At 48.1% G+C, this 13,628-nt stretch overlaps 1 protein-coding gene across 2 annotated transcripts in view; it reads right to left on the bottom strand.

Annotated features, from left to right (window-relative positions):
- Nucleotides 1–3,017: 3,017 nt before the first annotated feature.
- Nucleotides 3,018–13,628, bottom strand: part of COL15A1 (collagen type XV alpha 1 chain) — a 108,396-nt gene continuing 97,785 nt past the window's right edge. For both annotated transcript variants that reach the window (XM_030293220.2, XM_032595535.1), the window contains 7 exons: nt 12,984–13,048; nt 11,500–11,628; nt 11,293–11,352; nt 10,493–10,552; nt 6,548–6,733; nt 5,127–5,242; nt 3,018–4,104 (listed from right to left, as the gene is read on the bottom strand). In XM_030293220.2, coding sequence (XP_030149080.1) covers nt 3,891–4,104; nt 5,127–5,242; nt 6,548–6,733; nt 10,493–10,552; nt 11,293–11,352; nt 11,500–11,628; nt 12,984–13,048 — 830 coding nt within the window. In that variant the 3' untranslated portion in view covers nt 3,018–3,890. The remainder of the gene's footprint in view (nt 4,105–5,126; nt 5,243–6,547; nt 6,734–10,492; nt 10,553–11,292; nt 11,353–11,499; nt 11,629–12,983; nt 13,049–13,628) is intronic.

Raw genomic sequence — 13,628 nt, 5'->3', positions numbered from 1 at the left:
TACTTCTGGGGGCTCCTGGGTGACTCAGTCAGCTAAGCGTCTGACTTTGGCTCAGGTCATGATCTCACGGTTTGTGAGTTCGAGCTGCACATCGGGCTCTGTGCTGACAGCTCAGAGCCTGGAGCCTCCTTCGGATTCTGTGTCTCCCTTTCTCTCTGCTCCTCCCCTGGTCTCTCTCTCTCTCTCTCAAAAACAAATAAACTTTAAAAAAAAAACTTTTTAAAAGTATTTCTGAACAGATGAATGAATACACAAAAGACCTACTTGATTTTTCTCCAAGACCTGATCTCGTATCTAATCTTCTTAAAATCTTCCCAAGGTGTGCCAATTGCAGAATCAAGTTCAAATGTCTTCTTCCAGAATTCAAGGCCAGTGTGATCTCACCTCTATCATCCACCACCACACACCCCACACTCAGCCCTTCCCTGGTGCTGTGTGTGTTGGAATTTTTATTGGTTTGCTTGTTTGTTGTTTTCTCAACTTTCTGAGTCCCAGTTTTCCAGTCATTGTAAGCCTCACGTTTTGGGTGGAGGATATGTTCTTTCTGCACAACTCATCTTGGGTGGAGCTGCCAATCCCACTTACAGGCACACAACACAGGTGGGACTGATCGCGTCCTTTCCAGGAAGTACTATAATCCCAGAGGGGAGAGGAAGTCTCTTCTCTGAGGCCAGTCTCTGGGGTGGTGGAGTAATATACGCCTGGAGCTGTCTGGGAACAACCTGTGCCACACGGAGAACTCTTGTTCCTCTCTGGAGGGAAGGAAGCCAAGTACAGAGAGAAGCAGAAGCAAGAGAGCAGACACGCAGGCACACACACACACACACACACACACACACACACAGAACAGACTAAGTGACCACATCACGAGTCTGTTGCATCCCCCGCCCTTCTTCCTGGTTTCCAGAGCCGTTCCTTTTTGTTTGTTGTTTTATGTTTTTTGGCTTCTGAATTCAATTTGTGTCTCCCTTACCGATGAGTATTCAGCTCTACTGTATTGTTGACAGTTCCCTGAATTCCGTGCTGTCTCCTTCTTGCACTCTCTACGGGTTCAGACAATGTAGTGCAAGCCATACGAAGTCCAGTGGGTGCAGGAAATTGGAGAGTGGCTCTTGGGATCCATCCTCCTCCTTTCCTCAGTTCCCCTTCAGACACCACCACATGGCCACGTTCAGCTTGGCAGAGAGTATCACCCTGGACCTTCTCCATGCTTTGTCTTCACCACCTCCCATACCCTCTCAGTCTCTTGGCTCCTCTTTGCCCTTCAAAGTCTGTCTCCTCACGGGGCCTGGCCCCTCATATATGTTGACATCTGCTTCTGTCCTTCTGGTTTTGCTTCTGGACAGGGGAACTTAGACACTGTGGGCTTCAGACCTTGATGCTCTGTGGACTCAGGGCAAGTACCCAAAGGCCTCCAGTGCTGTAAAGATGAACTACTGGGGGCATAGTTCCTTCCCTATTATTCCTGAGAGAATTAGCCCGTTTCCTGGTCTTGAGGTACATTCAGGAGTAAGCAAAGGCTTAGGGACCTTTCAGCCTCTGTTTCAAGTATGTGCCAAGCACCTGAGGTGTTCAGAGGAGGAAGAATACAAACGGCAGACAGGTTCAGGGGACTGGGGGATGTCGAGGATGAAGCAGAGTCTGCACTGGCTATCAGAGAGTGGGCGAGGCTAGACGTAGACTGGTGATGGCTATCCCAGGATGGGGTGGGCCGTGAGCAACGGTCTTGCAGAGGCCTATGTGACTCACTTAAGTAACCATGAGGAGACCGGGCTGGTAGCCTTTGGCAAGTGACAGGAAAGCTGATGTTCACTGAAGGGTCTTGAATGCCCAGGATTTTAACCATCATTCTCCGAGACTGAAAGGGCTGGGGTTGATTCAGGGCCTCTTCCAGGAGGGCCGGTTGGTTATACCTACTCCCATGGAGAAAGAGCACTGGGAAGCCAGGGCATACAACTCAACCTCCCTTCCGGGAGTTAGCAGAAGGAGTGTCTGCTCCTTTTCACTCTCCCTGGCTGCTCTGTGACCTGTAAATATTGTCCTGCCTGCTCTGTGACCCAGGCCCATGGTAGGCTCTGACTAAAATGGATGACATCTTCACTTCATGACCTCAGGAGCCTCCTGTCCCTCTCCTGTCTCTGTTCCTGTCTGTACCAGGCACCTCCCAGCCCCCACTCACTTGGTAGATGGGCTGGTCCTCAACAATCCAATTCTGGGGCTTTCCAACCTATAGCTGTCTTTTATTCCATGACTCATTAGAGATTCTCATCACTCTTCCACTTAGGAAGCCCCTAAGTGAGGTTATGGGCTGTCTCCTTTTATTGTTTTGTCCTCAATTTCCTTCCTACCTCAAGGACTATTCGGGTGGATTCACGTTGCAGAGCTTCTGGGCCAGCCCAGCTGAATGGGAGGAAGTATCCCAGAATGCCCCGTGCCTGGTGATTCTGCTTCTCTGCAGGGTCAAGCCAAGAGCCAGAGTGCCACAGACTCAGAGCTGGAGGGAGCAGACAGGCGGCCTCGTGCAGTGGCTCCTTGCAAAGATCTGACACAGACCTACCACTCACCAGCTGGGTGACCCGAAACAAGGGACTTCCTGAGCCCTAACTTTTTTTTCCCATTTATAAAGTGGAGCTAAAAATACCTACCTTGCAGGGTTATTAAGAAAGGTAAATGGGCCTTATAATAAGTCTGATGTTTAATAACTGGGAGCTGATATGGTTATTTTATCCCAACCTCCTTGAAAAAACAAGGCGGGCTTGCCCAAGGTCACGCACTGCAACAGTCATAATTCACCCTGTTTTCCTCACTGGGGTCCTTATGCCCTACCCCACGCTGCGCCCTCCAAGTGGGAGACAACAGGCAGGGGTGGAGGAGCGTGACGGGAAATGCTCCTGTTCTCTGATCATCTCCCGAGGGCTGTGGAGCAGTGGCAGGGTTAGCAAACCCACCCCAGGGCCACTTCCACATCAGTGGTGGAGAATAAAGGAACTAGGGGAAAAGAGTCAAACAGAAGAAAGCACCTGGAAAAGACGTTTTTATGTTCACTTACATGGAAAAAAATCAAAGCATATAGCACAAAGATATATGTGTCTCAGAAAATTCATCCTCATGAACCTGTTTGTTCAACGCCGTTATAATTCGAGAGTTGCCCCACGAAAGTCATAAAATCTGGGGCAGAGGGTGGGGAGGGCCTGCCAAGGGAAAGGTAGTCTTACACATTATTTCTTTTCTAGTTTCAGATAATTTGGAGTTTAACCTTTTCCAGCAAGTCGGAGTTATATAAACAGATGCCATACTAAAATATTGTGTAAAAATCTAAAACTCCTAAAGCATGATGGCAAAAATATTTTAGAAAATAAACATTAGGGTCTGGTAATATCAGAAAATACAAATAGAATCATTTGAGCAGTTCTGTGTCTCTGTATGAACAGCAAAGGACGGATGTATATTATGGATGTATGAAGAATAAAGCATTCGGTCTGCACATAACTTAGGGTAACATTTCTAAACACTGACTTTGTGAGAAAACATGAAGGACATCTTACACTCAACAACAATGGTTAAAGGAAGAAATTACTTTCTGAAGGATGCAGTGGGCAGAAAGCCAAGGCCTTTGTTTTCAACTCGCTCTTAACCGTGCTGGGATGTGTTCACACTGCATGGGGTCTCCTGCAGAATCTATAGCACCGATAGATGGATCAGATTTTACTTTTGATCTGAGTCCTTTATGTCTTCAGTTTTGAGTGTATTGAGGTATGTTTTCTTTGGCTGCTGTTGTGACGGATGTGTAATAAACAATTAATATTTACAACATTTAAACATTTTCGATTTCAGTGTTGGCTCTTCACATAAGAAAAATTGGAAAACTCTTAAGAATCATTGAAGGGTCATTACTTCCTAGCATCTGTCATGAAACTGTTTTCGATACACAGAACAATTAGCCTATTAGCACAGCTATATGCTTTCTGGTCCAGAATCTTCCCTGTGCTCAGTGGGGAGGCCAGTCCCATGACAGCCATGTCGGCGGTTCGCCACGCTTCACAGTACTTATCCACAAGACGTACTCCATGGGTGCTGGAGCCGTGCCAGATGACCTTCTGGGGCCTGCAAAAGAATTGTGCCACGTTACTTTTGACATGTCACTTCTTTGTGGCCTATCCCATCGGTGAACAAACTGGCCTAAGTAATGAACCAAGTCAGACTCCTGAGTCCTTCATGGTCTGGCCCCACATCATGGTCACACCCCACCACTTGGAAAGTTGCTCTTTTCGGCTAGCTGAACATCCTGTATTCCAACCAGACCCAGCTTGGACTTTCTCAGATCAGACTCTCCACTTTTGTGAATCTGAACCTTTGCTCATAAGGTCTCTTAGCCTGGAGTAGCTTCTCTCTCATTTTCAGATCAGTGACCCCTTCTCATCTTTCAAAGTCCATTAAATGCTTCCTTTTACAGGAAGCCCTCTTAACTGTCAGCCCCAAACAAGAACGAATCTTTCCTCTGTGCTTGTGTCATCTTATCTGTTTCTCCATTTTACAATCACAGTGTTCTGTCCAGAATTGTAGCTGGTTCGTGTCTGTCTTCCCCTGTAGACCATGAGCATTGTAAGGGCATGGGGTCATGTAGTTTATTACTGTGCCTTTCAGGGGGGGCATCAGGCCTGGCATAGGGTAGACACTGAGGAAAGCTTTGCCAGTTCGTTCTGATCTTAATGAGCACACGTATTGAAAGAATTAGAGCACAGCTCCCACAGCACAGGGTTAAAGGGTCACTAAGAACAGCGTTCCTTACCAGGTATCGAGTGCCTACTGCATGTTGGACAGTCTCATACTTACCATTTGATGCTCACAGCAATCCTAGGGGATAGATGTGATTATTTTGACCATTTTACAGACGAGGCAGCTGAGGCTCAGAGAGTGGGAGAACCTGGAAAGGTCCTTTATTAAGGTACTGGACTCAGGTCCCCTGGCTGCGAGGCCAGGACTCCCTCCATGGCCCTCAGCTGGCTCACTGAGGCTCAGTCTAGCAACAGCCCAGAGGGGCAGCTGGTAAAAGCATCGCATTGTTAGAATGTCTCTTAAAGCAGTCTATAGCCCCATATACTTTGAGGGCTTCTACCCTTACTTACCAGGAAGGATCTGTCATCACGTCTCGGCCATCAAACGAGTATATTGGAACATGTGTATTGAACTGACCTCCGTGGCCAGAAAAAATTGAGTCCCAATTATTGAAAAGTACTTGGCCCTATGGAGATAGAAATGCTACATTGGAATTCTTCTGCCATCAGCCTGCAAATGGATTGGCTATTTATTCATTCTTCAAGGCCCGCACACCACCTCACACCAAAGCCACCAGCCCCAATCCCAGAGCCTGGACAGAGTGGGAGTTCAGGAGCTGTTTGTGGTTTGAGTTCATCATCCATCCCTGAACCCTTTTGGTTTTATGGTCCTATTTCTTGTGGTAATTTCTCTTATCATATGTGTATGAAGGCTGCTCCCCAACCAAAGTGTGTTTCACGTCTTCACTAATTTTTATCTTAAAAATTTTATACATATACACCAAACTCCAAATCTGTGCCAGGCCTATGTCAATCTACACTGTGGGTGATACAGAGATGACTCTCTTACTTCTTTTCCTGAAGGAGCCCAGTTGCCTTCAGTTATTTGTATTCCAAGAATACCAACAATTTGGGTGAATGTGGCAGAAGAGAACCTCAGGAGAAGGGGTTATGGGAGCTATGGGGTCAGGATGGAACTTGCTAGCCTCAAGGTACCAAACTGGAGCACTGGGGTCACAGGGACTTAAGGGTCTCAAAGCACTTTTGAGATATGGGGAGAGGTCAGGATCCAGGATGGGTCTGAGCAGTAACTGAGCTGTCCCTCTGTAGCCTTAAAGGAGCCGGCTATTTCCATGGAATAACGGGAGGCCTACAAGGCCCTGCCTGGCCAGCGAAAGGGGGAAGAGAAATGTCTGGCAGGTTTGGGCAGCTTAGATATGCGGAGAGGACCAAAGCAGGGTGCAGGATGACGTGGCTCCGCTCTGGGACCAGTGCTAAGTAGCTCTTCTCTGGTGCCATCCAGTCAATGCCCTACAGAAAGCAGCCTCGGGCAGAACTGACGGCCCTGGACTGCGAGTCAAGGAAAGGAATTCTGGTTGGTAGTGACTTCCGGGCAAACTCTTTTCTCCCTCTGAGCCTCAGTTTCTTCATCTGACAACCTGAGGAAAGAACAACTCCCTCTTTTATTGGAAGTATCTGTGACGATAATGGATATACAGTAAACATTTTAAGAGGTATGTAAGCGAAAGAGGGGATTATTATTCCTTCCTTTTGTCTGCCCCAAGAGTCGTACTGTCCAAGGGCCACTGTAAATACAAGGAAACTGAGGCACAGAGAGGTTAAACTGACCCACCCAAAGTCACATAGCCAATCAGAGGCAGGTGAGGTCTCAGACCAGCACACTTCTGAAGATGTCAGGAAGTGGCAGTTGCCTACAGATTCTGTGGAGACCAGTGTGCCCGGAAGACAATGGGAAGAATATTTATTTTTACCTTGAGGTTCACTATTGGAAGGCTATATCTCTCTGCTTTCCTCACAACCGTGGAGAGGTCTTGCAAATGGGACGATAAGAATGCTCGATAGGTGGACAACAGTCCTGCAGCCCTGGCCTGCTGGAAGCACTGAAAGTCAGCTCGAATGTCTCCAGAAAATGGCGTGTTCAGAGCGACCAAGTGCAGCTGAAAAAGGGAAGTGAGAGAAAAGACAGTGCAGTTAGTTAAAAAGCAAACCCCAACCCCACACCCATCTCATGTTCCTAGTAAGATCCCAGACTTGCTGGGATGGAAGGCGCTAGAGGTCATCATATTCAGCCTCCACCTGACAGTGGCATTCCAGCCCCAGCCTGACCATCTCCAAGGCAGGAGAGCTCAGATCCCAGGCAGGCTGCTTCAGCTCTCTGAACAGCTCTAAATGGTGGAAATTTCTTCCATATGTGAAACAAAAAACAAAACAGAGCACTTCAGAGATCTGAATCTAGTGTGCAGGCCATTTGCTGGAAGCTTCTGGGTATGTCCTAGTTCAGCTTCCAGGAGGGTTTTGAGTGGCTCTGGTCCTGGATCCCAGAGCTACACCAAGCTTTCTGACCTTGCCCTTTCTTCTACTTCCCCAGTAGGCCTGGGGCTGATTGTGAGAGGCCCAGAGGGAAAGGCACTGAAAGGAGAAGGTCATGACATTTATAGCTAAGACTGCTGGGCAGACCCTTTTAGAAACTAGGGGTCGCACAGTAATTCTAGCCTTGCATTCCTGCCACTTTGGTCAGCAGCCAAAATAAAAGTCCTTCCATAGTCTTGTTTTCTCCCACACTTCCTCCCTCAAAACCCATCCCTCGTTCCCGGCCTTTGTGCTGTGCCTTCTGGAATAATACATTCTGTGGCATGTGTCCAGGAGCGGTCTTTTCCCTCCTCGATGTCACCTCAGGAGTGGCTGTCCTCTCACCAGCATAGAGCTGGGAGGGCTGGTGCAGACCCTGTGCCCAAGTCTCCAGAAAAGAAAAATATTTCAAACGATCTCAAACCAAAGGGCATGCAAATGAGCCCTGTGTGGCGAGGTGGGAGGTGGTCGGTGTTTCTCTCCGCACATCTGCAGTGTCTCTCAGGTCTGAATGAGACCCGGCACCAAGCGTCTCTGTGGCCCAGCCCCAAGTGCCACCATATTGGCACTCTCCTGCTCCTCCAGCGTCCACCCGGTTGGGCACAGCTTGCCGTGAAGTACAACATCCAGACTGCTCCACGCAGTCCCTGCCCGTCTCTGGACCTCCTTCTCCATTTCACCATCCCCTTCCTGCCCCATTTTGAAGAGAACAGACTCCAAGCTCGCAACATCCCCCAATTTCCTCCTTTTTATTCATCCTTGTTTTGCCTGTATCACCAGGCTGGATAGAGGTCCAGGTCAAGCACACCACCCCTTCCAACTGAGACAAGACTTCCCCTGCAGCCCTCCTAGCAGCAGCCCTTAGCATGGGGAGGGGGCTACAGCATGCTGCTCACTCACCACGACCACCTCCAGGCCACCGGACTTGTAGTCTCACATACAAACTCTCTCTTCCTCCCTCCCATGTATCTGCAGACTGTAGCACCTGAGGCAAGAGGCCCTCTGGTCTCATCATCTTCCAACCAGTGGGTTTCTGGTGGCCACACCCAAGGGCAGTCACAGGAGGATGGTGTCCCCATACCGGGGGACACCTAGGAAAGGTGCAGAGGTGAGCACAGGGCTTCCCTGCCATGCCTCCAATCCCACCTGTCTCCACTTCTCTTTCCTTAAAAAAATACATAGAGAACTGTCTGGAATGATGGCTGTTTCTGAATGGTGGGACTGGGGGCTTTGGTGCCCTCACGTCTATATTTCTCTAAGTGCCAGAACATTTTTTTATGACGAACACGCTATCATTTTTATGAAGACAAGAATGTTTCAACAATCAAATGTTAAAAGGGTGAGTCTGTGGATGGTTGTAGTTTTGGTAAAGTTACAGCCATGTCCCGTTTCCTTCTCCATTCTTTTTATTTATCGTCCAAATGTTCTAAAAAAACAGATTACTTTAGAATTTATAAAATGTTATTTTAAAAATCCTTCAGCCGCTGCCCTAACTTCTCCCCTTCACGGCTGAGCTTTTGGTAGGGTTACCTATACACGCCTCTCTTTCCTCACCTCACCTCCCATTTATTCCTCAAGCAGAGGGAATCTCGTTGGCATCCCCTCACGCTCCAGAAATGCTTTTCTCTGGCTTCTAAATTTGGAGAACACCATTTAGTTCTTTTGATGGACCTCCTGGAAGCATGTGACGCGGCTGGCTTCTACCTTGTTTGGCATTCTTTCTTCCTCTCTGGCTATGGCTTCTATTTGTTCTCACGTTTCTTCCATCAGTTCCTTTTGCTTCTGCTCCTCACAGTCCAAACTCTTCTCAGGGTGCAGATTCTCTTTTGGGAATCCTAGCGCCCTCCGTCACCATTGCCAGGGCTCGGTTGAAGACTCCCAGATCTGTATCTCCGGATAAGGCCCCTTATCTGCCTCCCTCCGGGTGGCCTCCACTCAGGTCTCCTACAGGTGCCCGCACTCAGTGGGCCCCGGATGAGGTCCTGCCTGACAAGTAGCAGCACTGCAGGAAACCCATTTCTGGTGGCTGCCGAGCCCGTGGCTTGTTTTTCGAAAATGTCCCCACAACGCTCGCTAAAAAGAGTGGCCTTAGGTCATTCAATCTCCTTCTCTTGGCTGCTGTTGATCTGGCTGGGAGTGGGCAATTAGCCCAAGAGGACCCATGTAGACTACCTCTCCCCAGACTCTGAATGGGGTGAGGTAGCACTGGGCTCTGCAGCTGCAAGATCACATGGAGCGGAGGCCAGGATCAGCGCCATGGCAACCCAAAGTGGTGTGTGCAAGCTTTGTGGATGTAACCTACATCTGCGCGTTGGGGTGGGGGCGGAAGGGAGGCGGGAAGAAAGACCCTTGCAGGAGCTGGTCTGTAGAGGGAGAGGAGCAGACTAATAGCAGGGACAAGAGTCCACAGACCCAGTTGTACTTCCTGCAATTGAGTGCCAGGAGGTTCCTGCAATTATCTGAACAAAATCTTCACGTAAGCTAGTGAAGGAAAAGAGTCAGAATTTTAATTCCGGTAACAAAATGATCCTTGGGAAGGAAACCAGCACCACTCAATTACCCAAGCAGAAACCTGGGCATCATTCCTGATTTCCCTCATCCTTGCCGCCCCGTTTCCATACCAGTGACCTAATCTGTCACTCTCCTATCTCCTTAATTTCTCTCCAATCTTCCTACTTTTCTACATGTTCACTGCTGTGATCCTGGTTCAGATAAAACAACAGCCACCTAACTGTCTTTGGGCCCCTGGTCCTGTTCCCTCCAACTCATTTGTACACTGTAACCAAGATAATTTCTCAAATGCCAATCTTACAGACCCTTTTCTTGTTTAAGACCCTTCAGTGGCTGCCCAGTGCCCACTGGAAAAAGTCAAAGTCCTTAGCTTGGCTTACCAGCTCTTGATGACAAGTCTCTGCCTTCTGCAGACTCACCTTCTCCCTTCTCTACCTTGAGCTCTGCCTCTTCGACCAGACTGACATACTTAAAACTACACAAAAGCACACTTCTCTCTCTTGCCTCCCTCTGTTCCAAATCCCCTCTGCCTCAAATGCCCGCTCTCTACCCCCCACCTGGGTCCCTCCTTCTCTCAGCTCTCCTTCAGGCCTTAGTGTAGAGGTCACCCCCTCTAAAGATGCCAGAATTCTTTGATGTTCCTCACGCCCCCAGCCCCCTTTGTTGGCCTTGCCCCAATGACTTACCACACTACTGTAACTACCTGTTTTTTTGTTTGCCCCTCTCTCTAGTCTAGATGCACCTTGAGGGTGGGAACTGCGTACCACGCACGGGGTCTAGCACACAGTAGACACATAGCTCAGCATCTGCAGGATAAATGCATGAATTATACTTACTGCAGGCCTCTGGTAATTGACACTTGACAGAGACATCAGTGGAGGCTGTGGCTGATGGGGCTGTTATGGGAAAGACGAAAACAAACAGTCCTGAATATGCATGCAAACTGTTCTTCAGAGTACACGGAGGTTCAAGAGTGATGTCTCTTGAATAGATACTTTAAATAGCTTGCCATTGTTTTGGGGGCCGCTCTTAATTGCCAAGAGTTTCATGTCCCCATGCAGAAATGATCCTCAGAAAGGGAGGGGATATTCTCAAATCTTTTACAGAGAACACTGAACCAAGGAAGAGGAAGACCCATGTTTCATAGTCAACACATTCACTTAATAGAACAGTCAACTCTTCAGAGCCTCGGTTTCCTCAGCTGCAGAATGGGGATGACAAGGCCTGCCTCAAAGGGTTGCTGTGGGGCTGAAAAAGGGACAATGGAAGCTGCCAACGTTCCCAGGCAAAGAAATCTCAGAGTGCAAAAACCAAAGGGCTCTTCTAGATTGCTTATGCCGGCCATCATTTCACGGGTAAATAAACTGAGGCTGAGAGTGGGCAAGCCTCTTGCCCAAGAGGATTCAGCTATGATGTGGAAACAGCAGCTCTCCTGCCTCTGGGTCCAGTTCTTCCTCTGCTCTACTAACGAGAACATTCTGTTGGCACTTGGCAATCTCTGGGCTTCCACCAGATACTAAACCATGCAGAGCTGGCTGGCCAGAGCTTGGAGAGCTTGGTTCTGGACAGCAAGGGGGACTCAGAAGCTGCTGCTGCTGAGGGAGGGAGCGAGAAGTCAGGCAGGGCAACCACTCACATTGCTGGAGAGCGCAGGAGGCGGTGGGCTGTCCTCGGGAATGGGGATCAGTTCTCCTAGCTTAAGGAAAACAGGACATTGAAAATGAGACATCAGCTAGAAACTGTTGGGCTATTTTCAAAACAGAAAAATGGTGCTTCCAGGGGTTGATTGTTCTTTTTAAGAGTGGATTTGGAGGCATTTTGTTAAGAGAAGCTTAAAAATTACCTGCAATTTCTTCCACCCATCTCGGACACGAATAAAGAAGTCCGTGCTGTCCCTCAGGTAGATGAACGTCCCTTCGATAACCAAATGTGCTTTCTGCAGCATATCATCCATGCTGCTAAATGCCGTAACCTGTCAGGAAATTTTAAATTCCAGACAGTGCAGTCACCATTAGAGCGGTGGTACCATCTGAAAAATCGGCCTTTGCAAATGCAAACAGGCGCCATCCCCTGAGAGCCAATGAAAAGGCTCACTGTGCCTTAGAGAGACATGTACCTTGGTTAATAACCAAATGATATTCTTTTCGAGGAAACGAAAACATGAGTTGGCTTAGAACATAAATCGAAACTGTAATAAATAAATGAGAACAGAAAGATAATATTCCGTGAGCGCAAAGACATTAAAAAGCTGTAAACAGAGTTATCTTTGTGGAGTCTTGGCATTAGCGAAGTCGCGGGTGAGCTCTGCGAAAAGCACACTTCCTTTGTGTGAGCCGCTTAGCAGCACTGACGTTAATTGCGTTTACCTCATGCTACTCCTTAAAGAGTTTCAAGTTTGTTTTCATTTGGAATAAGAAAGGCAAGCCAATGAGCGATGCCAGTTAAGTTTTGAATCCGTTTTGCCCAGCTGGGTAGTTGTAACATTAAATACATGATAGAAAATCGCGGTCCGCAATTTGTCTAGGAAATGGCCGAAGATTCGACATCCATCTTGGCAAATCCAGGAGCAGACATAGAAGCTGCAGAAATCTATCGAAAAGCATCAAGTCTTAAAGAAATTATCAGTCCAAGAGAGCTTTTACTTTTCGTTTCAACTGAGAAAGATTATAAAAAATTAATTTTCACCTAGCCTTGAAAATAATGACTTTGTGCAGCAAGATGGCTCGGAAATCCCCCAAAGGCGCCAGATATCAAAATTCCGTCGTCTGCTGGACGGTTTTTTCATCTGGCAGCCAAATTTTCCAGTTAAATCCAGCCAAGATCCAAGAGCATTCCCAGGACTCCTGACATCCTTGTGAGGTATTTGTCCCTCTTCCTGTGCATCATAATAGGGTCTGAGTGCTACCTCCTTCCTGCGCCAGTGGTGTGTAGGGTGATGAATGTGCAAGAGCCATCCTCTGGCAGGAGAGAGAAGGCTGAACTGCCCAGGGCCAATCTGACCAGCACAGGACCTGCTGCCATATTGTTTCTACTCTCGTGCTTATGTTTTTTGATGTAATACAATCGGTTCCTGTTACAGTCTAGTGAATTAAGGATCAGGAGCGTGGAACCAAAATCATCAATGGTTTTGTAGTCTGTATCTTTTTACTTAATAAGTCACCTACAGAGGTAATACATGCCCTCCGAACGTGGAGTTGTACCGATTCTATTGCCATGGAGGCCTAATTCTTACATAAGAAGCGTGCCGGCCCCTAAACGCTACAGCTGAAGTTCTAAGTAAATCCACCCAGAGCAGAAGAGAGAATACACACTGATAATAACACTGACCAGGTTTCTGGATCCGGGAAGCCCTGGCTGTCCTGGAGGGCCGGGTGGGCCTGGAAGGGCCACAGCTAAGACAAAGCAGAAAAGACAAGTTACAAAAAAAGCACGCTCTCTGAAAAGTGCCTCAGATGTCTGCTGGTCACTGAGGGGAGTGTTCATCACCCCATTCGGAGCTCTGCACTTTGCAACTGCATCTTGTAGGGGGCTGTAGGCCCAGCCTGGGACTCTGCCACATTGGCAGGTTTGGGAAAGATCTGGGGTTCTTGACTGTAGCCTTGCAGGAAGCCACGCTAGGACTTCTGGGTTTTGTAAGTGAATAAATTATTGGTGCTTCTGTTGTTTATATAGGTCAGTCTGTGCTGAGTTTCCAAATACGTCCTGACTCACGCAAGTTACTTCACCCTAGAGACAAGCCAGTAACTGCTACACAGAGGCCAGCAGGCTCAGAAAGAGGAAGAAAGGTGCTGGGGCTGCAGGAGGACGGGGTAGTGCAGCGACAGTTTCGTCACCTGTGAAATGTAAACAAGCGTTTCTCCTTCACTGGGCTGAGGTGAGAACCGAGAAAAGATACACACTACATAGCACCCAACCAGGGGCTCTCAGCGTTTGAAGAGTCAGTGCCCTCTTCCCCTAGAACAATGCACATAG

This window comes from Lynx canadensis, chromosome D4, assembly GCF_007474595.2.
Source record: "Lynx canadensis isolate LIC74 chromosome D4, mLynCan4.pri.v2, whole genome shotgun sequence".
Lineage (NCBI taxonomy): Eukaryota > Metazoa > Chordata > Mammalia > Carnivora > Felidae > Lynx > Lynx canadensis.
Note: the sequence above shows the minus strand (reverse complement) of the source record. Positions and strands in the feature narration are given on the sequence as shown.